This window comes from Triturus cristatus, chromosome 8 (genome assembly GCF_964204655.1).
Source record: "Triturus cristatus chromosome 8, aTriCri1.1, whole genome shotgun sequence".
Lineage (NCBI taxonomy): Eukaryota > Metazoa > Chordata > Amphibia > Caudata > Salamandridae > Triturus > Triturus cristatus.
Window position 1 is genome coordinate 1,687,016,682 of NC_140591.1, and position 24,266 is coordinate 1,687,040,947.

The 24,266-nt window shown below is 50.6% G+C and overlaps 1 protein-coding gene across 4 annotated transcripts in view; it reads left to right on the forward strand.

Annotated features, from left to right (window-relative positions):
- Window positions 1-24,266, forward strand: part of LOC146808607 (NACHT, LRR and PYD domains-containing protein 3-like) — an 800,827-nt gene that overhangs the window by 659,292 nt on the left and 117,269 nt on the right. For 3 of the 4 annotated variants that reach the window (XM_085623632.1, XM_085623635.1, XM_085623633.1), the window contains 2 exons: window positions 1,783-1,953; window positions 7,925-8,064. In XM_085623632.1, coding sequence (XP_085479758.1) covers window positions 1,783-1,953; window positions 7,925-8,024 — 271 coding nt within the window. In that variant the 3' untranslated portion in view covers window positions 8,025-8,064. The remainder of the gene's footprint in view (window positions 1-1,782; window positions 1,954-7,924; window positions 8,065-24,266) is intronic. The other variant, XM_085623634.1, reaches the window with a different exon arrangement.

Consider the following 24,266-nt stretch of genomic DNA (forward strand, 5'->3'; position numbering starts at 1 on the left):
AGTACTATAGAACGAGAGACCTTTGCCGTAGTCTGGGCCCTCAAGAAACTACGGCCCTACTTGTTCGGAACCCATTTCCGAGTACAGACGGACCACCGGCCCTTGCGGTGGCTAATGCAGATGAGGGGGGAGAACCCCAAGCTACTACGATGGTCCATCTCTCTCCAAGGGATGGATTTCACTGTCGAACATCGCCCCGGGACGGATCATGCCAACGCCGACGGCCTGTCCTGGTTCTTCCGCTTCGGCGAGGAGAACCCCCCAGTGGATGGGTAGTTCTCCACGCCTTTCAGCTGGGGGGGACGCGTGTGAGACCGGCCTCACGGCGTTGCCCTCCCCATCACCCAGCCAACCTGCCACCACCCTCAAGACACGACATCTCCGACTCCGGCCGCCCCAGCCACCCAGATCCGAGGGCCGGCCAGAGCCCTGACAGACTCGACACCCTACCACGCATGTCCGACCGAGGGAGCGGGAACCCTCGAGCCAGACCCAGAGGCGCCAGCCCAGTCACACCTCGGATCGCCTTCCCCGGGAGGACTCGATCGGCCACCAGGCCCCTGGGGAGCAGGCGCCTCCCCTGCCGAGCGTCTGGGGTCCCTCCCAGACCCACCTGAAAAGACCAAAGAAGTGAGCGGCAGGAAATCCCGCCGAACCCCCTCCGTCACCCCAGTCCCCCTCTGCGAGGACTCTGGACTTCAAAGAGCCAGCGGAGTATAACAAGGGGTGCCGGAGAAACGAATGCAGAGAAGACCTGGAACCATCCGAGCCTGCTGACGCTGTCGCGGCTCCTGAACGCTGAAGTCACCTGGGCCTGCTGAGTGACTCGCGGCCTCTCGCTATTGAACCATCTGAGCCCTGCTGACGAGGTCGCGGCTCCCGAACACTGAACCACCTAGGCCTGCTGAGTGACTCGCGGCCCCCCAGCTATTGAACCATCTGAGCCTTGCTGACGGAATCGCGGCTCCCGAACTCCGACCACCTGTGCCTGCTGAGAGACTCGCGGCGCTCCCCTTGAGGATGACTCGGTAAGAGATCGCCCAGAGACACGACACCCTCCAGCTCGAGGATTGTGAGCTATCCGCAGGGTATTTCGCAGAGACACTATCTTGAAAGACTGTCCCGCTACCCCCATTCCCCACGACTGATTTGTGGTACTTTGTGCCACTGCTGTACTGCTTGCATCTTGGATCATAAAGATCCCTTGAAATCATCGATAAAAGAACCTATCGTCCTACAAAGAATACGTGTGGTGTCACTCTGTTCGTAGTGTATCTCAGGGTGTGCGCGCCTGGTTCGGCCTACGTGGGAGAGGTGGGTCAAAGGGGTGGGCAAGACGGGCAGCGAACCCCCCTCCGGCGAACGCCTTTCCAACAGCCTATCTCTCAATATACTATTTTATTTTGGGGATAAACACCTCGTCCCACAGGGACCTCTGACGAAAACACCTCTCTGTGTGCATCACACCCCGTGTAAATATACAACTAACTGCAACAGCTGCTAAAGTTGTGAGTTGACCATTCACACCACGGCAGATGGTCTCCAGGTGAAAATATGTCTTAATATATTTATTAATATGTGCATTTAACCCTGCCTCTGCCAGTCTGAGAACTCCCCCCAGGAGACGCCTATATAACCAGGGCGTGGTCGGATGTGTAAGGTCGGATGTGTCACTAGAGGGGAGTAAGTCAAGGACGGGAGGGAAATGAAGATAAAACTGAAGCGGTGACGCCCCTGTCTGTGCTCTGCTTTACTCCTCTCCATGTCTCTTCTCTCCTGCAGGTTGGGTGGCTGCTCCCTCACGAGTTCATGCTGTGGAGACTTCGTCTCTGTCCTGGAAGCAAACACATCCCTCACAGGGCTCGACCTGGGCAATAATAATCTGGGAAACGCTGGAGTGAAGAAATTGTGTGAAGCCCTAAAACATCCAAACTGCAAACTACACTCCCTGGGGTACGGATCTGTGCAGTTCTCATCACATCATTGATTTCTATAATATACATCCTAGGTGGGGCTCATCATACATATATTTTGTAATGTTGTGGAAAAGGCACATCCATTCCAAGACAATAAAATGTGTGCAATACGTGAGGGTTATGAAGTGGGGCACCCTAGTCCGAGAAGTGAGTTTGGAACAAGCCCCTCTAATGGTGCAGAAGGGCACTCTTTAAAGCTTGTTTTTCAGATATTTGAATTAAAATGTCACCTTCTCCCACTAGACGCTTCGCCCAATAACAGATCCGCTGTGGCCTTAAACTTCCATATTAAAGATGGACATGGACAGAACAATGAGGAAAGAACATCTGACCGTATATAGTCAGGGGTGTATCTTGAAGGGGGTGCAGGAGGTGGAACCCCCCCTAATCATTTCTTAAAGTCCGGTTTTATCCCAGCCTCTTGACAGCCCATTGACAGCTGCTCGACACTGTCATATGACATCACTGCTGGAAGTCAATCAATCAATCAAGCATTTGTATAGCGCTCTACTCACCCGGAGGGTCTCAAGGCGCTTGGGGGAGGGGGTCCGCTACTGCTCGAACAGCCAGGTCTTGAGTTGCTTCCTGAAGGAGAGGCGGTCTTGGGTCAGGCGGAGGTGGATGGGGAGGGAGTTCCACGTCTTGGCAGCCAGGTAGGAGAAGGATCTTCCTCCTGTTGTGGCTCTTCGGATGCGGGGGACGGCAGCGAGGGCGTGGCTGGTTGATCGAAGCTGGCGGGTGGGAGTGTAGAAGGTCAAGCGGTCGTTGAGGTATCTTGGGCCTTGGTTGTGGAGAGCTTTGTGTGCGTGGGTGAGGAGTCGGAACGTGATTCTCTTGCTGACGGGGAGTCAGTGCAGGTTTCTCAGGTGTACGGAGATGTGGCTGTGTCGGGAAATGTCCAGGATAAGGCGTGCTGAGGAGTTCTGGATGCGCTGGAGTCGTTTCTAGAGTTTGGCAGTGGTTCCGGCGTAGAGGGAGTTGCCGTAGTCCAGTCGGCTGGTGACGAGGGCCTGGTTTACCGTCTTCCTGGTTTCGGTGGGGATCCACCGGAAGATCTTACGTAGCATGCGTAGGATGTTGAACCATGATGCGGAGACGGCGTTGACTTGTCTGGTCATGGAGAGAGAGGAGTCCAGGAAGAAGCCCAGGTTGCGTGCGTGATCTGTTGGTTTGGGTGCGCTGCCAAGGGCAGGGGGCCACCAGGAGTCGTCCCAGGCGGAGGGTGATGATCCCAGGATGAGGACTTCCGTCTTGTCTGCGTTCAGTTTCAGGCGGCTGTTCGTCATCCACTCGGCTACGTCTTTTATCCCTTCGTGTAGGTTGGTTCTGGCGGTGGCAGGGTCGTTGGTGAGGGAGAGGATCAGCTGGGTGTCGTCGGCGTAGGAGATGATGTTGAGGTTGTGTTGGCGTGCGATGGCTGCGAGGGGGCTCATGTAGACGTTGAAGAGGGTGGGGCTGAGTGAGGATCCTTGTGGTACGCCGCAGATGACTTCGGTGGCCTCGGATCTGAACGGGGGTAGGCGGACTCTCTGTGTTCTTCCGGCGAGGAAGGAGATGATCCATTCCAGTGCCTTCTCCTGGATACCGATGTTGTTGAGGCGCTGCACTAGGGTGCGGTGGCAGACCGTGTCGAACGCCACGGAGAGGTCCAGGAGGATGAGGGCCGTTGTTTCCCCGTTGTCGAGCAAAGCTCGGATGTCGTCGGTGGCTGCGATGAGGGCGGTCTCGGTGCTGTGGTTGGCCCGGAAGCCGGACTGCGTGTGGTCGAGGGATCCGTTCGTCTCGAGGAAGGCGGCCAGTTGTCTGTTGACGGTCTTCTCGATGACTTTGGCCGGGAAAGGAAGGAGCGAGATGGGGCGGTAGTTTTTGAGGTCGGTGAGGTCCGCTGATGGTTTCTTCAGTAGGGCGCTGAGTTCGGCGTGCTTCCAGCTCTCTAGGAAGGTGGCGGTATCGAAGGAGGCGTTGATGATGTCCCGCAGGTGGGGTGCGATGACGGAGTCGGCCTTGTTGAAGACGTGGTAAGGGCAGGGGCCGGTTGGAGATCCTGAGTGGATGGAGTTCATCGTGCGGATGGTGTCTTCGGTGTTGACCGGGGTCCAGGCACGGAGGGTGGTGGTGGGGGGCGTTGTTCCGGTCGTAGGGTGCGTTGGCTGTGTGCTGAAACTGTTGTGTATGTCTGCGATCTTGCTGTGGAAGAACGAGGCGAGCGCGTTGCAGAGGTCTTGCGAGGGCGTGATGTCGTTGTTTCCGGCGCTGGGGTTCGAGAGCTCTTTGACGATGTTGAAGTGTTCCTTGCTGTTGCGGGCGTTGTTGTCCAGTCGTTCCTTGAATGCGGATTTCTTGGTGGCGTGGATCAGCTGGTGATGTCTTCGAGTGGCGAGCTTGAGGGTGGACATGTTGTCTGTAGTTGGGTCTCTGCGCCAGGCTTTCTCGAGGGCCCGGCAGTTCTTCTTGGAGCTCTTGAGTTCGTCGGTAAACCAAGATGCTTTCTTGGTGCCGGGTCTGGCGGGGGGGTCTTCAGTGGAGCAAGGGGGTCGTCTGCGCAGTTGCTGATCCATCTCGTGAGGTTGTTGGCGGCCTGGTTGGGGTTCACTGATCTGGCGGGGGGTTCTGTCTCAGGGATGTGGTGAGCTGGTCGGCAGTGATCTTGTTCCAGCTTCTGCGGGGGACCAGTTGCGGGTGGTGGTGAGTCGTGGTCCTTCTGAAGCTGAAGTGGACGCAGCTGTGGTCTGTCCAGTAGAGTCCGGTGGCATGGCTGAAGGTGATGTCCTTGCTGGAGAAGACGGGGTCAAGCGTGTGGCCGGTGTAGTGGGTGGGGGTGGTCACCAGTTGCTTGAGTCCGAGGTTGGCGAGGTTGTCCAGCAGGATGGTGGTGTTGCGGTCGTTGTTGTTCTCCAGGTGGAAGTTGAGGTCCCCGAGGAGGATGTAGTCAGCGGAGGGGAGGGCGTGCGGGCTGATGAAGTCGGCGATGTCTTCGCTGAATTGTGTGCGAGGTCCTGGGGGTCTGTAGATGAGGGTGCCTCTGAGGGTATTCTTGGGGTCGGTGTGGATCTGGAAGTGCAGGTCTTCGGCGGCTGTGAGGGTGTCTTCGGAGTTGGCCGTGATGCGGATGGTGTTCTTGTGGACGATGGCGATGCCTCCTCCATTCTGGTTGGCGCGGTCCCTCCGGGTGATCTTGTATCCGTCCGGGATGGCGATGTCGGGTGCTGAGGAGGCGTTCATCCAGGTTTCCGTGAGGAAGGCGACGTCTAGGGATGTGGTGTCGAGCAGGTTCCAGAGTTCCACTGCGTGCCTGTGGACGGAGCGGGTGTTGAGCATGATGCACTTCAGGTGCTTCAGGTGGTTGCTGTTGGTGCTTGGCTTGGCGGGTGCGGTACGGGTCCGGATGCAGGAGAACTTGCAGGATTGGCAGGTGAAGGGTCCGTGGGTGCGTCTTGGGGTGGCTCTGCAGCACGGGGCTCCGGCCGGTGTTGAGTGCGATGAGAGTGTCGGCGTTGTAGGTCTTGCGGTTGGGCTGGCATCTGCGGGGGCCAGGGGGTCTGGCGCTGGGCGCGGGCCAGGCGTGGACGGGCGCAGACGGCTTGCCTTAGGCGCACCTTCGGCGCGCCCGCTGCTCGCTGCGCGCTGCGCGCCCTCCATATGAGTGGGAGAGGGAGGGAGGAGCAGCTGGGAGGTGGGAGCGGGGCGGCCAATAGGGTGCGAGGGGGGCGGAGCTACGGGACGCGGCGGCGGGAAACGGGCGGCGAGGGGGAGACGCGAGGAATAACAGAAGAAAAAGGGACACAATCTGGGCAACAAAGGAGAGGGGAACAGTCAAAGGCAGCAAAATACACAGGTACGGTGGGGGAGATTACCGGCACTCACTCGTGGGTACAGAAGAGAAGGAGGGCACAGTCACTCTAACGCAGGCAGACACAATGCAGCACTGGTCAGCGGTCACACAGGGGGCTGCGTGGCGGTGAGGGGAGCGACCTGCCTGGTAAACAGGGTCAGAGGTCGCTCTCTCTACCACTGCACGGCCTCCATATGAGTGGGAGAGGGAGGGAGGAGCAGCTGGGAGGTGGGAGCGGGGCGGCCAATAGGGTGCGAGGGGGGCGGAGCTACGGGACGCCGCGGCGGGAAACGGGCGGCGAGGGAGAGACGCGGGGAATAACAGAAGAAAAAGGGACACAATCTGGGCAACAAAGGGGAGGGGAACAGTCAAGGCAGCAAAATACACAGGTACAGTGGGGGAGATTACCGGCACTCACTCGTGGGTACAGAAGAGAAGGAGGGCACAGTCACTCTAACGCAGGCAGACACAATGCAGCAGCGGTCTGCGGTCACACAGGGGGCTGCGTGGCGGTGAGGGGAGCGACCTGCCTGGTAAACAGGTTCAGAGGTTGCTCTCTCTACCGCTGCGCGGCCTCCATATGAGTGGGAGAGGGAGGGAGGAGCAGCTGGGAGGTGGGAGCGGGCGGCCAATAGGGTGCGAGGGGGGCGGAGCTATGGGACACGGCGGCGGGAAACGGGCGGCGAGGGGGAGACGCGGGGAATAACAGAAGAAAAAGGGACACAATCTGGGCAACAAAGGAGAGGGGAACAGTCAAGGCAGCAAAATACACAGGTACAGTGGGGGAGATTACCGGCACTCACTCGTGGGTACAGAAGAGAAGGAGGGCACAGTCACTCTAACGCAGGCAGACACAATGCAGCAGCGGTCAGCGGTCACACAGGGGGCTGCTTGGTGGTGAGGGGAGCGACCTGCCTGGTAAACAGGGTCAGAGGTCGCCCTAGTGTGTGTTGCTGTGTGTGGCTGTGTGGATGTGTGTGTGTGCGTCTGTGTGGCAGTGTATACCTGTGCGTGTTTCTGTGTGGCTCTTTGTACCTGTGTGTGTGTATGTGTGTCTGTGAGGCTGGGGTTGTGTGTGGCTGGATGTGTGTGTGTGTGTGTGTGTGTGTGGATGTGTGTACCTGTGTGTGTGTGGTGGCATGTCGGCAGCAAGCACAGCGGTTGGGCCATTAATTTGCCAGCTGGTGCAGCAGGGCCCTGACAATCAATGTGTGGGTCTGTGAGACAATGTGTGTAGGTCTGTGAGACAGAATGTGTGTAGGTCTGTGAGGCACAATGTGTGTAGGTCTGTGAGACAGAATGGGTGTAGGTCTGTGAGACAGAATGTGTGTAGGTCTGTAAGACAGAATGTGTGCAGGTCTGTAAGAAAGAATGTGGCTAGGTCTGTGAGAGAATGTGTGTATGTCTGTGAGACAGATTGTGTGTAGGTCTGTGAGACTGAATGTGGGTTGGTCTGTGAGTGTGTGCACGCGTGTCTGTCTATATATATATATTTAGACATTTTCCACCATCCTGGATTAAAAGGTATTAAAAGTGCTTTAGACAGTTGTTTTTAAGTTCCCTCCTGCTGAGAGAGCTGGGTGTGTCCCATTGAAAGGTCTCTTTGCAGTTTTGTGAAATATCACAATATCTCCAAGTGAGGAAGTGCCCTACATTTATCCCGGCTTCTGTAATTATTTTAAACAGCTCTGGCTGGATAAAGATCTTTTGTGTGTAGAATGGATTTGTATCAATGGAAGTAGCAATCTGCAGGAAAAACAAACAATATAAACTGCAATCCCAGCTTTCCTGTGAGCAGATTGTGTGATCCTAAGCGATGCCTTTATTGCACTGTCCCTTCTTTTCTTTATTCATCACATCTAAGAGCGCCTTGAAGCACATCAGTTCAGGGTGTGCGCTGTACAAAGGGTCCTATATGTGGTTTCATAGACTCTGGTGCTGCTCCAGACATGGGTTTGATTGGGCGGCGCGTCCTAGGTGGAGTCTGGACATGATAGACGGACACAGGGGCTCCTCTGCAGGGCGTGTGCCCAGAGACGGTCCTCAGGGAGGGCGGGGCAATAGGGTTTGTATGAAATTCCCACGATTGACTGATGCACCTGCTTTTGCTCGACAGGCTGGGTAATGTTCACGTCTCAAGTGAGTGCTCTGCAGATCTGGGAGAAGCTCTTCTGGAGGACCTGTCACGGGGGAAACTCAAACTCTACTCATACTGAGAAGCTTCAGTGACTGAGGTCTCTACAACTGAACACCAAGGTGAGGTTTGTGTGTCTGTCCTGGGAGGGGTTCTCATGTGTTTACAGACAGTTCACTTTAGACCCTGAGAAAATTCATCAACTATAAAGGAATTCATAAAATACTGATAAATGGCATTGATGTGTTCTACTCAAAATAATTGTTTTTTAATTACACTTAAATATTTTAAATTACAGAGATTGTGAGTAGCTTGTGTTAAAAACTGTGGACTCTGTCTCTAGAGAGGAGTCTGTCCATAGAGAAGAGTCTGTCGATAGCGAGAAGTCTGTCCATACAAAGGGGTCTGTTCATAAAGAGGGGTCTGATCGTAGACAGGAGTCTGTCAGAAGCAAGGGGTCTGTCCATAGAGAAAAGTCAGTTCACCGAGCAGAGTCTGCGCACAGAGAGGTGCCTGTCCACAAAGAGGAGTCTTCCATAGTGAGGAGTCTGTCCATAGAGAGGAGTCTGTCTGGAGCAAGGAGTCTGTTCCTAGAGGAGCCTGTTAATAGAGAGGAGTCTGTTTGTAGAGAGGAGTCTGTCCATAGAGAATGGTCTGTCCTTGGAGAGGAGTCTGTCTGTTAGGAAGGAGTCTGTTGTTAGTGTAGGGTCTGTTCATAGAGAGGAGTCTGTCCATAGAGTGAAGTCTGCCCATAGAGAGGAGTCTGTCCATGAAGAGGGGTCTGTCCATGAAGAGGGGTCGGTCCATAGGGAGGAGTCTGTCCGTAGGGAGGAGTCTGTCGATAGAGAGGAGTCTGTCTGTAGAGTGAATTCTGTCTCTAGAGAGTAGTCTGTCCATAGAAAGGGGTCTGTCTGTTAGGAAGGAGTCTGTCGATAGAGAGGGGTCTGTCCATATCGAGGAGTCTCTATATAGAAAGAACAGTATCCGTAGACAGAAGTCTATTGACAGAGGTTCATGTTCGTAGATTCAGAGTTAGAATCAATTTATTTAGCTCTTGAGTCTGTCAAACACACTAAACAAACAGTTATAACCACTCCCTGAACAAGGCACATAACTACAATACATAGAAACATTTATAACAATAAAAAGTTTAACCGGTTAATACTACATTTCCCTCCCATGACTCTGCATCAGTTTCCATTAGTTTCATGTAATATTCCTGCTGTTTTGATTATTGCATGTAAAGGGTTCACCCATATCTGTAATGTCAAGGTTTCAACCGACTGTAAATCCTTTGTTCCAACCCCGTCAATAAAGCGCCCACATTGCCATCATAAACCTCAACGGGGTTGGTGCTCAGATAACTTCCCAAATACCTACATGGGGTGGACGGGAGTTGTATATTAAGAGGGGCCTCGTTGCCCAGGCCGCAGCATTTATGGGAAAAAGGACAGATTTGTTCGCATTCAGTCTAAACCCGGAATGGTGTCCACCCTCCCCGATCGTGTTTTCCATCCTGTCCCAGGTGACCACCTGGGTTGTAAAGGTCAGTAATATGTCATCAGCGTATAGGGATATGAACTCAGATGCGTCTCCCACCAGAAAGCTATCATCATCGCGCTGAGCCCTTATCAAGTGTGCCACTGGTTAAATTACCAGTGCAAAAATCAACAGGGTGAGGGGCACCCCTGGCTCATTCCCCACTGTACTTGCCAGTGGCCACCTTCCTGATAATCTGCAGCCCACATTCACCCCTGCCAGGCTACCCATACAGAGTGGGCACCCTTGTCTCATTCCCCTCTATACTGGCCAGTGGTCACCGTCCTGATAACCTACTGCCCACCCTCATCCATGCCAGGCTATCCGTTTAGAACGGGCACCTTTGTATTGTCTCGTTCCCCTCTATACTGGCCAGTGGGCACCTCCCTGATAATCTGCTGCCCACCTTCACCTGTGCCAGGCTAACCATACAGAGTGGGCACCCTTGTCTCATTCCCCTCTATACTGGCCAGTGGTCACCGTCCTGATAACCTACTGCCCACCCTCATCCATGCCAGGCTATCCGTTTAGAACGGGCACCTTTGTATTGTCTCGTTCCCCTCTATACTGGCCAGTGGGCACCTCCCTGATAATCTGCTGCCCACCTTCACCTGTGCCAGGCTATCCATATAGAGTGATTATTCCAACAAAAGGTTCAAAGTGTATAATTCAAAAACACATCTCAAGAAGCAATAAAAACATGAATTTATGTAAACAAAAAAGAGAAGAAAAGGAAAAGAAAAGAAAAGAGACCCTAATAGAAAAACATACAAAATGTATTCAATAAAATGGCTCAGTGTTGTAAGCTGGTACATATAACATAAAAACATATACATAACCAGACAAGTGTGTACCAGTTTACAGCACTGAGCCGTTTTATTGAATACATTTTGTATGTTTTTCTATCAGGGTCTCTTTTCTTTTCTTTTTCTTTTCTTCTCTTTTTTGTTTACATAAATTCATGTTTTTATTGCTTCTTTGTTGGAAGGCGTTCCCCGGGGAGGCTGCGGAATGCGTTCCCGACCACCTGGAGGCCCACCTTACCCAGAGATAGGCCGAGCAAGAGCAGGGAGGCCCTTCCTGGAAGGGTCTCGTACCTAGGATCGCACACGCTGCGCTTACTCTCTTCTTCGGATAGAGGGACACCACACAGTAATTCGTTGTAAGATAATATGCTTTTATCGGTGGTTGTCAGGGATCTTTATGATCCGGCAGGCAGGTGCAGAATTAAGGCCACAAGCGGCAGCGATCTCGTGATGAGGGGAAAAGGGGTAGCGGGACAGTCTTTGAATCAGTGTCTCTGCGAGGTATCCGGCGCACAGCTCTCAATCCTCGAGCTGAGGGGATGTTGCTTCTCTCGGCAATCTCTGCCGATTCTCTTGGAGGAGCGGGTCGCGAGTCACTCAGCAGGAACCGGAGGGTCGTAGTTCAGGGAGCCGCGACGGCGTCAGCAGGGCTCAGGTGGTTCAGAATTCGGTGAGCCGCGACGGCGTCAGCAGGGCTCAGATGGTTCAGGGTTCGGGGAGCCGCGACAGCGTCAGCAGGGCTCAGATGGCTTAGAGTTCGGGGAGCCGCGACAGCGTCAGCAGGGCTCAGATGGTTCAGAGTTCGGGGAGCCGCGACAGCGTCCGCAGGGCTCAGGTGGTTCAGAGTTCGGGTAGCGTTCTTCTGTTCGGGGAGCGATCGAGCCGCGACCAGGTCAGCAGGCTCTCGTCAGTCCAGGTCTTCTCTGCCTCTCGTCCCTTCAGCACCCCTTGTTATACTCCCCCTCCTCTTTGAAGTCCGGAGTCCTCGCCGAGAGGGGTCTTGGTGCCTGGGGGCGGTGTGTCGGGGCTTCCTGTCGCTCGGCCCTTTGATCTGTTCAGGTGGGTCCGGGAGGGACTCCAGACGCCCAGCAGGCGATGCGGCCGCTCACCGGGGGCCTGGTGGTCGATCGAAACCTCCCTTGGGGAAGAGACCAGAGGTGTGACAGGGTCGGCGCCTCTCGGTCTGGCTTGGGGGGTTTCTCTCTCCCTCGGCTGGGCATGCGTGTTGGGGGTCTGGCCGGCCATCGGGATGTTGGGCCATGGTGGCCGGAAGTCTGTGACATCGAGGATCGGTGCGGTTGCAGGGTGGCTTGCTGGTCGGGAGGGCCCACGCCACGAGGCCGGTCTCACACTTTTGTCTTAAGTTTGTCTGCGTGAGAAGGTGGCCTGATATATGATGTCCACTAGTTCTAGTGGGCACCCTGTATCAGTCCAAACAACCCCTTATGGTGATTGGTTAAAGACATATAACATAAAAACATATATATAACCAGACAAGTGTGTACCAGTTTACAGCACTGAGCCGTTTTATTGAATACATTTTGTATGTTTTTCTATCAGGGTCTCTTTTCTTTTCTTTTTCTTTTCTTCTCTTTTTTGTTTACATAAATTCATGTTTTTATTGCTTCTTGATATTTGTTTTTGATTTATACACTTTGAACCTTTTGTTTGGAATAATTACTGAATGCCCCTGGTTCCGGTGGATTGGGCTGCCCCTGTGGTGGTTAATGATCCATATAGAGTGGGCACCATATCAGGAATTCCTGACCCAGGTCATATCTCACCAATGTTTGCATCATAAATGCCCAGTCAAAGGCCTTTTGGGCATCCAAGCTCACCACAGAACATCGTTCACCTTTCTTTACTGTCTAAGAAACACTGTCCAAGTGTTTGTGGGAGTCACTCGTCCCCCCACAAATCAAGCCTGATCGGGATGTACTTTACTTTCAGCCGCCCTCGCCAGTCTCCTTCGCTAGAATCCTCCACAGAACTTTGGCTTCCACGTTGATCATCGACAGTGGTCTATATGACTCGCACTCGAATGGGTCCTTCCCAGAGTTAGGCAACACCACTGTGAGAGCTTCATGGAGTGACTTCGGAAGGACACCCTTCTCCAGTGCTTCCCTGCACATGGCTAATAACTGTGGATCAGCTGGCCTCCATATGCCTGGTAAAATGAAGCTGTCAGACCATCATTTCCCTGATGCGCTACCAGTTTTCATATCTGTAACTCCCCATCTACCATCTGCTTCCTCTATCAGGCTATTTATTGTCTCGCCTATCTCTGCAGTCACCTTAGGTAATCTCGCCTCATCTGAGACGGTTGACTTGCCAGCCTCCTCCGCTGTCATGTGGTTTGTGTACAATGTGGCACAGAATTCCTCAAACCTCCGGAGGATGTCACTCTGGTTTGGGAGTTTGCCTCACTCCTTGCTTTTAATTGACACCACAGCATTACTTCCCTTTTCTGTACTCACTAACCACACCAATAAGTGTTCAGCTTTGTCCCCCTGCTTATGCAATAACTCAGTGTCTGTCCCCATACTGTCCCTTTCCGGCTCTGGTTCCTTCATTATCTGTTGCTGATTCCTCAGTCCCCGGTGCTAGCACCGTCTGTCGGTCTATGTCTGCTGTACGCTTTTCCAGCCTTGTTATCCTGTCACCCAGGGACTTCCAGGATCCATAAGTCGTGCTCCCTTTATAGTCACCTTGTATGTCTTCCGTATTGTTTCCGCCGATTTTACCAACCCTCTATTAACTGCAAAGTAATCCCTGATTGGGTCCCTGAGGACTTCCCTGAACACCTGGTCTTGTAGTGCACGGGTCTATAGGCGACATTGTGGGATTGTAGCTACATACCTACGGCTCAGGAGTTCAGCAGTCAGCGGTGCATGGTTCGAGAGTGTGTGGTCCAGATATTGTACCTCTCCGAAATCAGCTATCTGTTCTGAGTGTGTGAATGCAAAATCTATCCTGGAAAAGGTGGTGCTGGCGGGGAACAGAAAGAGGAACCTCTCTTGTGCCCATGTTGCGTTCTCCAAAGATCTATAACATTTAGGACATATTTATCAAGGGTTTTGTGTCACCCTTGCACCAAGCCAGGGGGCACAAGGGTGACACAAAACCTAAGTGAAAATTATCAAGCCCCCCCTGCTTGTCCCTGAGTGGCTTGATAAATCCAGAGTCATGCAAGGTAGTGCAATTCGCTGCCTTGCGTTACTCTGCTCCAGGGAGGCATTCCTTGGGCGGAGTTTGGGTGTTCCGACGCATCCACCCATGGATTTTGACGCATTCCCAGATTTACCAATACTAGTAAACCTGGGAATTCATCAAAACCCTACGCCTTCCCAGGGGAGGCTCAACGAGGAGAAACATCTATATTTCTCCTCGTTGTTTCCTCTTTCTATGCGTGATGCATTTTGTAGCACACATAGAATGATGAAAACATCTCAGGGGATTGTTTTTGTGCAGGAAGGTGCCCCTTCCTACAGATAAACAATCCTGCCTACAACGCAGGCACCCTTGCACTCTGGCGCAAGGGTGCCTGCATTGGCGGTAGGCAGCCGAGAGAGCCCAGTGCAAGGAAAGGACAGGAGTGCACCGTATGATGTTAAATACAACACATTCCAGCCCCTTCCCCTTCACACAGAGCAGCAAACTAACGTGGCTTGCTGCACTATGTGAAAGTTTGGTAAAAGTGGCCCTGAATGTTTCCAGTCTATCAAGTAATGCACCGGAGACTCTGACTTGTGTCGTAGCCTAGCCCTTGAGCGGCCTAGGCATCTGTACCAAATGCAGTTAGTCGCTCATCCACATATATTATAGAGGGCATATGGTGTCAGTAGGCGTACATTCTCCTCGAACAAGTCTGGGGAGTCTATATTAGATGCATATGTGTACATGACTATAAGTGCCTGTCTTTGTTTTACGTACGGCCAGATCCTTTGTCGTTTGGTGGGATTCTGAATCCTCTCCATGACAGAGCCGCCACGCCCCTCAGCTAGTACCCTGTTTACCCATGACTCGTGGTCCTCCATCCCCTCGGGACCCAATGATAGCAGTAAAGTGTGAGTTCTTCTGCACTACACTTACCCCCACTTATATTGGGCATATGGTGTCAGTATAAAACATGTTTACTGTGACAATCATTAGACAGAAGCAAATGTATAAGATTACAAGCACCAACAGAGTAAATAGAAGGTATAATTGTACCATGGTGCTAAAACAGTGAATATGCAGACATATAAACGTGACAGTATTCAAGCATACTCCTACTATGCAGACTATCTAAGTGTACCTAAATGTACCTAGCGTGTATGTGGGTGTAAAGCCAAGAATCCCCTAGGAAAGATTCCACCCCCTTACCTGATTGGAGAGAATGAAGGACCCCCTTCTTGGTCTCGAGTTGGACACCCCGCAAGGGGTGTCAGACCACTGCGTGTTGTAGCTTCTGCAGGCTGGTACCTCAGTGTCAGCGTGGAAGTGTCTCCTTTGTGTATCTAATGAAGGCATGGGTCTTTAATACCACAAAGATAGCCTCTGGGTTCCTATCATAATCGATATGTTTTGAGTATGATTATGTAAATGAGCCCAAATGCATTTACTTGCAAATATGCAAAGTAGTTCTTTCACCCTAGGATTAAGATGACCATGACTTTTATACAGCTGATTTGCATATGGTCAGGTCTAAACTGGGGTGGCATGGTGAGCAAAAGAATGATGGATTTAACCCAGATCACTTGACTGGGGATGAATGTTTTGATTTGTTCTGCATTACGTCCATCAATTGTGTGTCTTTTGCTTTCTCGCCCTAAGTGCGCCGGGTATGCCCAGACGTGGGTCCTGGGCTCATTATGCCACTGGAATCAAGCTATCCTGGCTGAAGAGGGGTGAAACCCTGAAGCCGGACCTAGGATGCTTTTTTCCGGTCCAGGGGAGGACCTGGCTTGGCAGTTAGGGCTGGACTGTTCCCATTGGGTGCAGGGTCAGGACTGATTTGCACATGGATGGGTCCAAACTGGAACAGCATGGTGAGCAAAAAAACTATGGATTTAGTGCCAGATCTCTGTACTGGGGTGTATGTATGACATTGTTCTGCATTCTGTCCATCAATTGTTGTTTTTGCATTTGTCACCCCGAGTGGGAAGGGTATGCTCAGACGTGAGTCCCGTGCTCACCATGCCACTGGAATCAAGCTATCCTGGCTGATGATGGATGAAGCCCTGAAACCGGTCCTAGGATGCTTGTTTCCAGTCCAGGGAGGACCTGGCCTGGCAGTTCGGGCTGGACTGTTCCCATTGGGCGCAGGGTCAAGACTGATTTGCATATGGCTGGGTCCAAACTGGAATGGCATGGTAAGCAAAAAAACTATGGATTTAGTGCCAGATCTCTGTACTGGGGTGAATGTATGACATTGTTCTGCATTCTGTCCATCAATTGTTCTTTCTGCATTTGTCACCCCGAGCGGGACGGGTATGCTCAGATGTGGGTCCCATGCTCTCCATCCCACTGGAATCAAGCTATCCTGGCTGAAGATGGGTGTTACCCCGAAACCGGTCCTAGGATGCTTGTTTTCAGTCCAGGGGGATCCTGGCCTGGCAGTTCGGGCTGGACTGTTCCCATAAGGCACAGGGTCAAGACTGATTTGCATATGGCTGGGTCCAAACTAGAAGGGCATGGTGAGCAGTCCAGCGAAGACCTGGCTTGGCAGTTCGGGCTGGACTGTTCCCATGAGGCACAGGGTCAAGACTGATTTGCATATGGCTGGGTTCAAACTGGAATGGCAAGGTCAGCAAAAAAACGATGGATTTAGACCCAGATCACTGTACTGGGGTGAATGAATGACATTGTTCTGCATTCTGTCCATCAATTGTTCTCTTTGCATTCAACCATCTCCAGGCGCACCCTGAAATTCCAATTTCCAGGAGACGGTCCAGAATCAAGGAATGTGGCACAGTGTCGAATGCCGCTGAAAGGTCCAGCAGAATCAAAGCTGCCCGAGTCCAGAGTTTCCCGAATGGCTTCAGCAACTTTGACAAGAGCCGTCTCGGTGCTGTATGACGCTCTGAAACCCGATTGAGCCGGGTGGAGCAGGCCGTGAAGTTCGACATAGTTGGACAGTTGTTTGTTTACCACTTTTTCACATACTTTCGCCACACCAGGAAAGAGAGGAATAGGGCGATAGTTGCAAAGGATAGAGGGATCCAGAGTAGGTTTTCTCAATAGCGGCACAATTGTGGCCTGTTTTCAGGCTATGGGCACTGTGGCTTCCGAGAGGGACAGGTTGATTAGTCTATTTACCACAGGATTGACCATCTCTGAGACCGCGGACAACAATCTAGCCGGACAAGGGTCAGTCGGTGATCCTGATTTAAGAGACTTGAGGACCCTCAATGAGTCTAACAGAGTGATAGGTGTAAAAGCCACCAAAGCAGGTGACGAGGCAAAGCAGGAGTCAGCCCGATTAGGGGTGTGTTCCCTACAGAGAGGCTATCTCTGATGTTGAAATTAGCTTGCAGAGTTTGGATCTTATCAATGAAGAAACTAGAAAGTTCTTCACACCAACCAGATGAAGCGGGATGAGTAATAACCTCTGCGCTAGGAGATGGGAAGCTTTGAACAATGTTAAAAATGTCCCTAGTATTGTTCCTGGAGACACTGCACAGCCTCGCGTTCTTCTCTCTCTCCCTCTACTGCAGATCGTGTGGGCAGCTACCCAGCCCTGGTCTTTGCTGCGATCTGAGCCGGTCTCTGGCTGCTGCTCTGTGCTCGACCAATGGGGGGCAGTAAATGATGCCGAGAGGGTCTATAACTGTGGCTTTGTCAGAGCAGTGAGAGGGTGCGTCTGCTCAGGCAGCCACCTGGGCTCCTCCCCTGCTTATCACGTCTTGTGAGAATGTTGAGGACCTTCAGAAGAACAGATCATGGACTGTTATAAACTGATAACGGTTCTTCCGGTTGTATATCCTCTCTTCGTGGATTGAGACAAAGATTAAAATCTTCAAAAATGATAGTCATATTGTTTGTGAAATAGGCGTGGAGCTTCGATCTTCTAATTTCCCCGACTGACTTTCATTACATCTTTTGTGTGATAACATATCAGACACATCGATCACACTCACCTCTTCAATATTTGCTGACTTAGGATACAATGTCACCTTACAAGCCAATAGCCATTCACGTTTTGTAGTTATAGGTCTCACATCTATTTCAAGTTTTGTCGAAGTCTGATTTAACAAGCCACTGAATGTCCGACTCGTTAAATACAATCTTGGTTGTGTGGGTATTTGGATGAAGCGTTCCAAGGTTGGACCTTCCTCTTCACTCAATCACTTCCCCTGTAAGCAAACAATATCAGTCTGCTACAACACTTCTTTATGTCCATAGAGCAGTGCCTGTCTTTTAGAGAGGTCTCTACCATTGGAGTCAGTCCTGTAGAATCTATCCTGTAGAATGCCAGTATCGGGCCAGTTCTCGAAGGCAGAGAGGTCTCTTCCATTGGAGTCACTCCTGAAGAATCTGTCCTGTAGACGACAAGTATCGGGCCAGTTCTCGAGGGCAGAGAGGGCTCTACCATTGGAGTCAGTCCTGTAGAATCTGTCCTGTAGATGACAAGTTTCAGGCAAGTTCTCGAGGGCACAGAGGTCTCTTCCATTGGAGTCAGTCCTGTAGATTCTGTCCTGTAGAGGTTAAGTATCGGGCCAGTTTTCGAGGGCAGAGAGGGTTCTTACATTGGAGTCAGTCCTGTAGAATCTGTCCTGTAGAGCACATGTATCAGGCCAGTTCTCAAGTGCAGAGAGGTCTCTTCCATTGGAATCAGACCTGTAGAATCTGTCCTGTAGAGGGCCAGTTTCAGGCCAGTTCTCGAGGGCAGAGATGTCTCTTCCATTGGTGTCAGTCCTGTAGAATCTATCCTGTAGAGGGCAGGTATCGGGCCAGTTCTCAAAGGCAGCGAGGTCTCTTCCATTGGAGTCAGTCCTGTAGAATCTATCCTGTAGAGGGCCAGTATCAGGCCAGTTCTCGAGGGCAGAGATGTCTCTTCCATTGGTGTCAGTCCTGTAGAATCTATCCTGTAGAGAACAAATATCAGGCCAGTTCTCAAGGGAAGAGAGGTCTCTTCTATTTGAACCAGTCCTGTAAAATCTGTCATGTAGGGGACAAGTGTAGGAGAGTAGGATCTGCTTCATATGGGTACCCCCACTTTTTGCTGGTGTTTCACTGTTTTTCGACCGTAGTCTGGCTGTGGCGCTGCTAATCAGGACCACAGCCTAGCTGCTTCCTCTCTAAATGGTTTCCATGTACATTAGGTATATTTCTAATTGTATTCTGGAGTGCCTTATAAGCCCCTAGTATATGGTATACTATGTGCCTAGGGCATAGGTACCTCAGAGGCCTACCAGGGGCTGAAGCATGTATTATGCCACCCCTGGGAAGCACTCCAAAATGGCACCACAGGTCTGCTACTGCAGCCTGGGTAAGGTGGTGCTTGCACCCCTTACTGTGGTATAGGCTACCTATATAACTATCATTGCACACACATATAAAACCTATAAGTCACTCCTATGGCAGACCTTAACAATCCTGAAGACAGAGTGCTTGATTTTTATTTGAGAGGGTGCCCCTGCATGAGCAGTACCCCTCTGCAGCGTTCGGAGTACCTCCTCTGATGCTGTTTGTGGTGCAGCCTGACCATATACTCTTAAGTGCATTATAACCTCGCGGTAAATGCTAACTTTGGACTGGCTGCACGGAAACATGTCGTGTTTGGTTGCAAATGCTCTGGAATACTACCCCCCCCCCCCGCAAGTTCTGGCGGCGGGGGTAGCATTCCACCCTTCTAACTCGGTAGGACTTTCTACAGCCCTGGCATTACAAAATGGATGCCTCTGCCACAGACACGGGCCTCCTGCTGCTGACCGAGACTTCGGCAGGGGAGGCCTGGACAATAGGTTTCCTGTCCCAGGCAGGCAGATATGTATTGGGGCTGGGTGGTGTGAGAAGGTGGCCTGATATATGCTGTCTACTAGCTCTAGTGGGCACCTTGTATCAGTCCAAACAACTCCTTATGGTGAATTGGTTAAAGACAACCTTATATGAAAGCTATCCTAGTGGTAGCTATGGAGAGCAGCCTTCAGGTTAAGTCTTGAAGGAATGTAAAGCAGCTTGTTTTACCAGTCTATAATCTCTTGAATTACCAAACGAAACAAGTATCAGGCCAGTTCTCAATGTTTGCAGGTGTCACTGCACGCTCACTCCAATACCAAGTGCCTCCTTTTATGCTTTTATGTTCTGGGCATAGGACGGGTGAGAAGTATGTATTCATGAGTGGTGTGGGTGAAATGACTAGTTTAGGCAGCACACATATCACTCATAATAAGCGAATTGTCAAAGCACTATCCCTTTTAAACAGGCACTGATGAAGCTAATTGGTCTTGCTTTGCTAGTGCTTGTTTTGTAGCTGTTTTAGCTTTACAAGGCAAAATCACTGACAAAACCAATAGATGTGTGCAGCCATCATGGATTGCTATTTTGTATACTTCCAAGATGGCCGTCTCATCGAGGATAGACGTAACATGTGGGTCAACTTAGGACAGTATAGCAATAAGTACACTAAATAATATCATGCTAATCCAAGATGGCTTCCATGTAAACTCAATGAGGCAGCCATCAGCAAACTCAATGAGGCAGCCATCAGCAAACTCAATGAGGCAGCCATCTTGGATGCATAGAAAGAATTGTTCCAAAATGGCTGTTTGCCACAATTGGCTTTGCCAATTTCTGCAACAAAATTCTGCTAACATTTGGCAAAGACAATAGTGCAGACTGCCATTATGTAATTCTATTTTTTAGACTTTCAAGATGGCCACCACTGTGCATCTTGATGCAATGTGGCAGCTATCTTGAAATACAGAAAATAATGTTCGAAAATGTTGTTAGAAATTGGGTTATTAGTTGTTCCTGATGTGAGGCTTCCACAAGTAATAGGTCCCCAATTTGCCCCCTACTGGGAACCAAGCAGCTCATTGTAGCGCTTGTCTCTCAGGGTAGTGAAGCAGAGCAGTCCAAGGCCTACCACATTAAAAGGCAAACAAACCACGTTACCGGTAATCACCATTTCACTATAGTCATTAATCTTGTGTAAATGCATTGCTTAACGCCAGCAAAGCATTATAACTGTGATAAAAAATGACTGTGAATATAAAAGATTAGGAAAACTTTGAAAACAACCATAACTTGTCTCTGCGTCTTTTTTATACATGTTCAGGCTGCATAACATGCGACCGTAGAGCCAACCCCTGGAGACTGCTGGACTCCCACGTGGAGCCCAAAAGCTCCAGCCTTGGGGCTGCTCATAAATGGATGGAAATCCTCAGGGGGGATTGTCGGGGGGTTCATAAAATGTAGGACCCCAGAAACACAGAGAGCCCGATTCACAAAAGTAAACTTAGACCAAATGACTAACTTTACTAGTAGTAAAGTTAGACTTTAGGTTTAAACTTAGACTTCAGGGGCCGTATTACATATGGTGCCCCGGGGGTGCAACAGGCGTTTGTGCCTGCTGTGCATGCCCCCGGGGCACTTCGGTATTACAGAAGGGGCCACAGACGCTTGTGCGGTCCCTTCTGTAATACTGAAATCGCTGGGGCAGATACAGGGAGAGTGCTTTTCAAGAGGTGTTCCCTCATTTGCATGGGGGCAGTAGGACCCCAGAAACACAGAGGGCTCGATTCATAAGAGTAAACTTAGACCAAAGTCTAACCTTGTTACCAGTAAAGTTAGACTTTTGGTCTAAGCTGGGACGTTACGACTAAACTTAGACTTCAGGTCTAAGTTTAGCTGTGTGAATTGGGCCCTTAGACTTCAGGTCTAAACTTAGACTTTTGGTCTAAGTTTACCTGTGTGAATCGAGCCCTTAGACTTCAGGTCTAAGTTTACCTGTGTGAATCGGGCCCTTAGACTTTTGGTCTAAGATTACCTGTGTGAATCGGGCCCTTAGACTTCAGGTCTAAGTTTAGCTGTGTGAATCGGGCCCTTAGACTTCAAGTCCAAGTTTACCTGCGTGATTCAGGTCCTTATTTATTTTATTTATAAAGTTTTATATAGCGCAAACAAGATCCCGAAGGATATCAGAGTGCTTTACAATAAGTTGGTAGAGAGGACAAAATGAAATATACACAGCAACTGTAGAAATAAATAAATAAATAAATAAATAAATAAATAAATAAATAAATAAATAAAATAAAAAATAATGATAAACAGTAAGCAATGGTACAGCGAGGCCCTAAGTGGAGCCAAGGCGTATTTAGGAAGGCCACAGAGAGTTGCACTGCCATAATCTAACCTTGGTAAGACAAGAGCTTGTACCACCTGATTGAAATCCTTTTGTGGCAGGAAGGGTTTGATCATTCTGAGTGTCCTCATCAGGTGGTTCGCTCCCTTACATACATTGCTGATATGAGTCTTCATACTCAGGTGTTTGTCCACTGTGACTCCGAGCGATTTGGCTGAGTCTATGATGATCGGAGTGCAGTTGAGAGCCGTGAGGTGAGGCAACCAGAGATCGATCTTGGGGGTGTGGTTCGGCGGGGAGATGAGCAAGAATTCCGTTTTGGAAGCGTTGAGCAGGAGATGGTTTTCGGTTAACCAATTTTGGGTCGACGTGAGGATAGAATTTAGTGAGATGATGCTGTCTGGGGATGAAATTTTCAAATAGAGTTGCGTGTCGTCGGCATACATGTGGAAGAGAGTTAAGTAAGTTAGTAAGAGGTTCCAGGAAAAGGTTGAAGAGCATAGGAGAAAGGGCGGATCCTTGGGGAACCCCCATACGTACTGAGGAGGGCTGAGAGAGAAAGAGAGTGGTTTGTCTTGAATCTTTGAGATCTACGGAGAAGGAAGGATGAGAACCAGTAGAGCACCCGATCCAGGAAACCTGTTCTGTTTTGTAGGATGGATAGGAGAATGTCATGATTGACCGTATGGAATGCAGAGGAGAGGTCAAGGAGGATCAAGAGGCAGGATTTGTTTTTGTGAAGCATTTTCAGGATGTCATCAAAAATGTGTATCAGGGCCGATTCAGTGCTGTTACCCCTTCAGAAACCAGATTGATGATGGTCTAATAGTTGGTAGGTCTCCAAGTGAGCGCAGAGCTGGGATTGGACACATTTTTCAAGAAGTTTTGCTAGGGTGGAGATGTTGGAAATAGGACGGAAATTATTGAGATCTGATTTGTCAGCGATGAGTTTTTTAGAATAGGTGAGACCTGGGCTGCTTTTAGGCAGTCGGGGATCAAGCCTTGAGATAAGGAGGCATTTACAATCCTGGTCCAGGTGGGGATGAGAGCGCTCTTGATCTCTTTGAAGATGGCCGGAGGCAGCGGGTCCCCGAAGTGGTTAGACGGGTTGATAGTCTGGAGAATTTTTTCAATGTGTTTTTCACTAAAAGAGGAGAAGGAGCCCCATGTAGCATTGTTCTTAGTGTCAACGACGGTCGGGATACGCTTTTCAGGGAAGTCGGAGGGCGAGGCAGCTAAAGAAGGGGGCAATAGGGCCATCTTAGAGGCGAGGTCCATGGAGATGAGTCGGGATTTCTCCGTTAAGAAAGTGTCAAATTCCTCGCAAGAAGGTGGGTTGCCATTCAAATCAGAGAGGCTTGGAGCAGTAGCAGATTGTTGTTTGACCAGTTTGAAGAGTTTCTTGGGGCGATTTGCTGCTTGATCTAGTTGTAATCTGAAGTAGTCAACCTTAGCTTTCCTGATCTGTTTGTTGCAGAGGCCTCTGACAACTCTCAGAAGTTTTAGTTGTTCAGAGGAAGAATTGGAACACCAGGATCTTTCAGCTGCTCTAAGATTGCGACGTTCGGAATTTAAGTTTTCGTTGTACCACGGTTTGGAAATTTTTAATGAGGTATTTTTAAGCTTGAGTGGAGCAATGTCGTCCATGATCTTGGCGATGCTCGAATTGTAGGGGCCCGTGAGAGATTGCACCTCAACCAAGTCAGCTTGGGAGGAGAGGACGGGTTTACAATGAGCAGCTAGTTTGTCGTTGTAGGAGAGTGGCATCGACTGCATAGTTGCCCCCAACTTTTTGCTGATTTTTTGACTGTTTTTATGACTTTAGCCAGGCTGTGGCCCTGCTATCCAGGACCCCAGCCTATCTGCTTCCTCTGACAAACTATGTGGGTACCCTAGGTACCAACCAATTGGATGCTGGGCATGCCCTACCAGTCCCTTGTAGATGGTACCCTAGGTACCCAGGGCACGGGTCCCCCAGTAGGCCTACCAGGGCTGCAGCACTTATTGTGCCACCCTGGGACAGCCACCCAAACTGACACCACCAGGCCACTACTGTAGCCTGGGTAAGGTGGTGCTAGCACCCCTTACAAGGACGTAGGTACCCTATGTCCCATACCATACAACACATATACTCTCATAGGTCACCCCTATGGCAGGCCCTGGTAATCCTACAGGGCTGGGTGCTGAGGTATGTGTGAGGGGGGACCCCTACGTGAGTAGGACCTCTCTGCAACCTTCGTAAAATCGTTACTGGGTTGTTTGTAGTGTAGCCATACCATATACTCTTAACCGCATTATAAGTTATTGCGTCAGCGCTGTAACTTTGGAATGGCTACACCAAACCATATCGTGTTTGGTGTCAAACATGAAGGAATCATACCCCCAGTCCAGCCATGGGCATGGGGGCACGATTCCCCCTTGCTAGGAGGGTGATATGGGAAAAGCGGTAGAATTTGGAAACCAATTTAAAAGTGCACATGTACCACAAAATGGCTACTGTTCGCCACCTACACGACTCTGGCTGGCTGTTGCTGGGGAAAACCCCAGCCTCGCCATCTGGACAATAGGGCTCCTGTGGCAGGGAGGTGCCAGCACCTCCCCAGACAGGATATGTGGATTGGAACAGGGTGGGTGCACCAAAAGTCCATTCAGAGTTGCACGTAGGCAGCTGCAGAGCCCCAATTCTGCA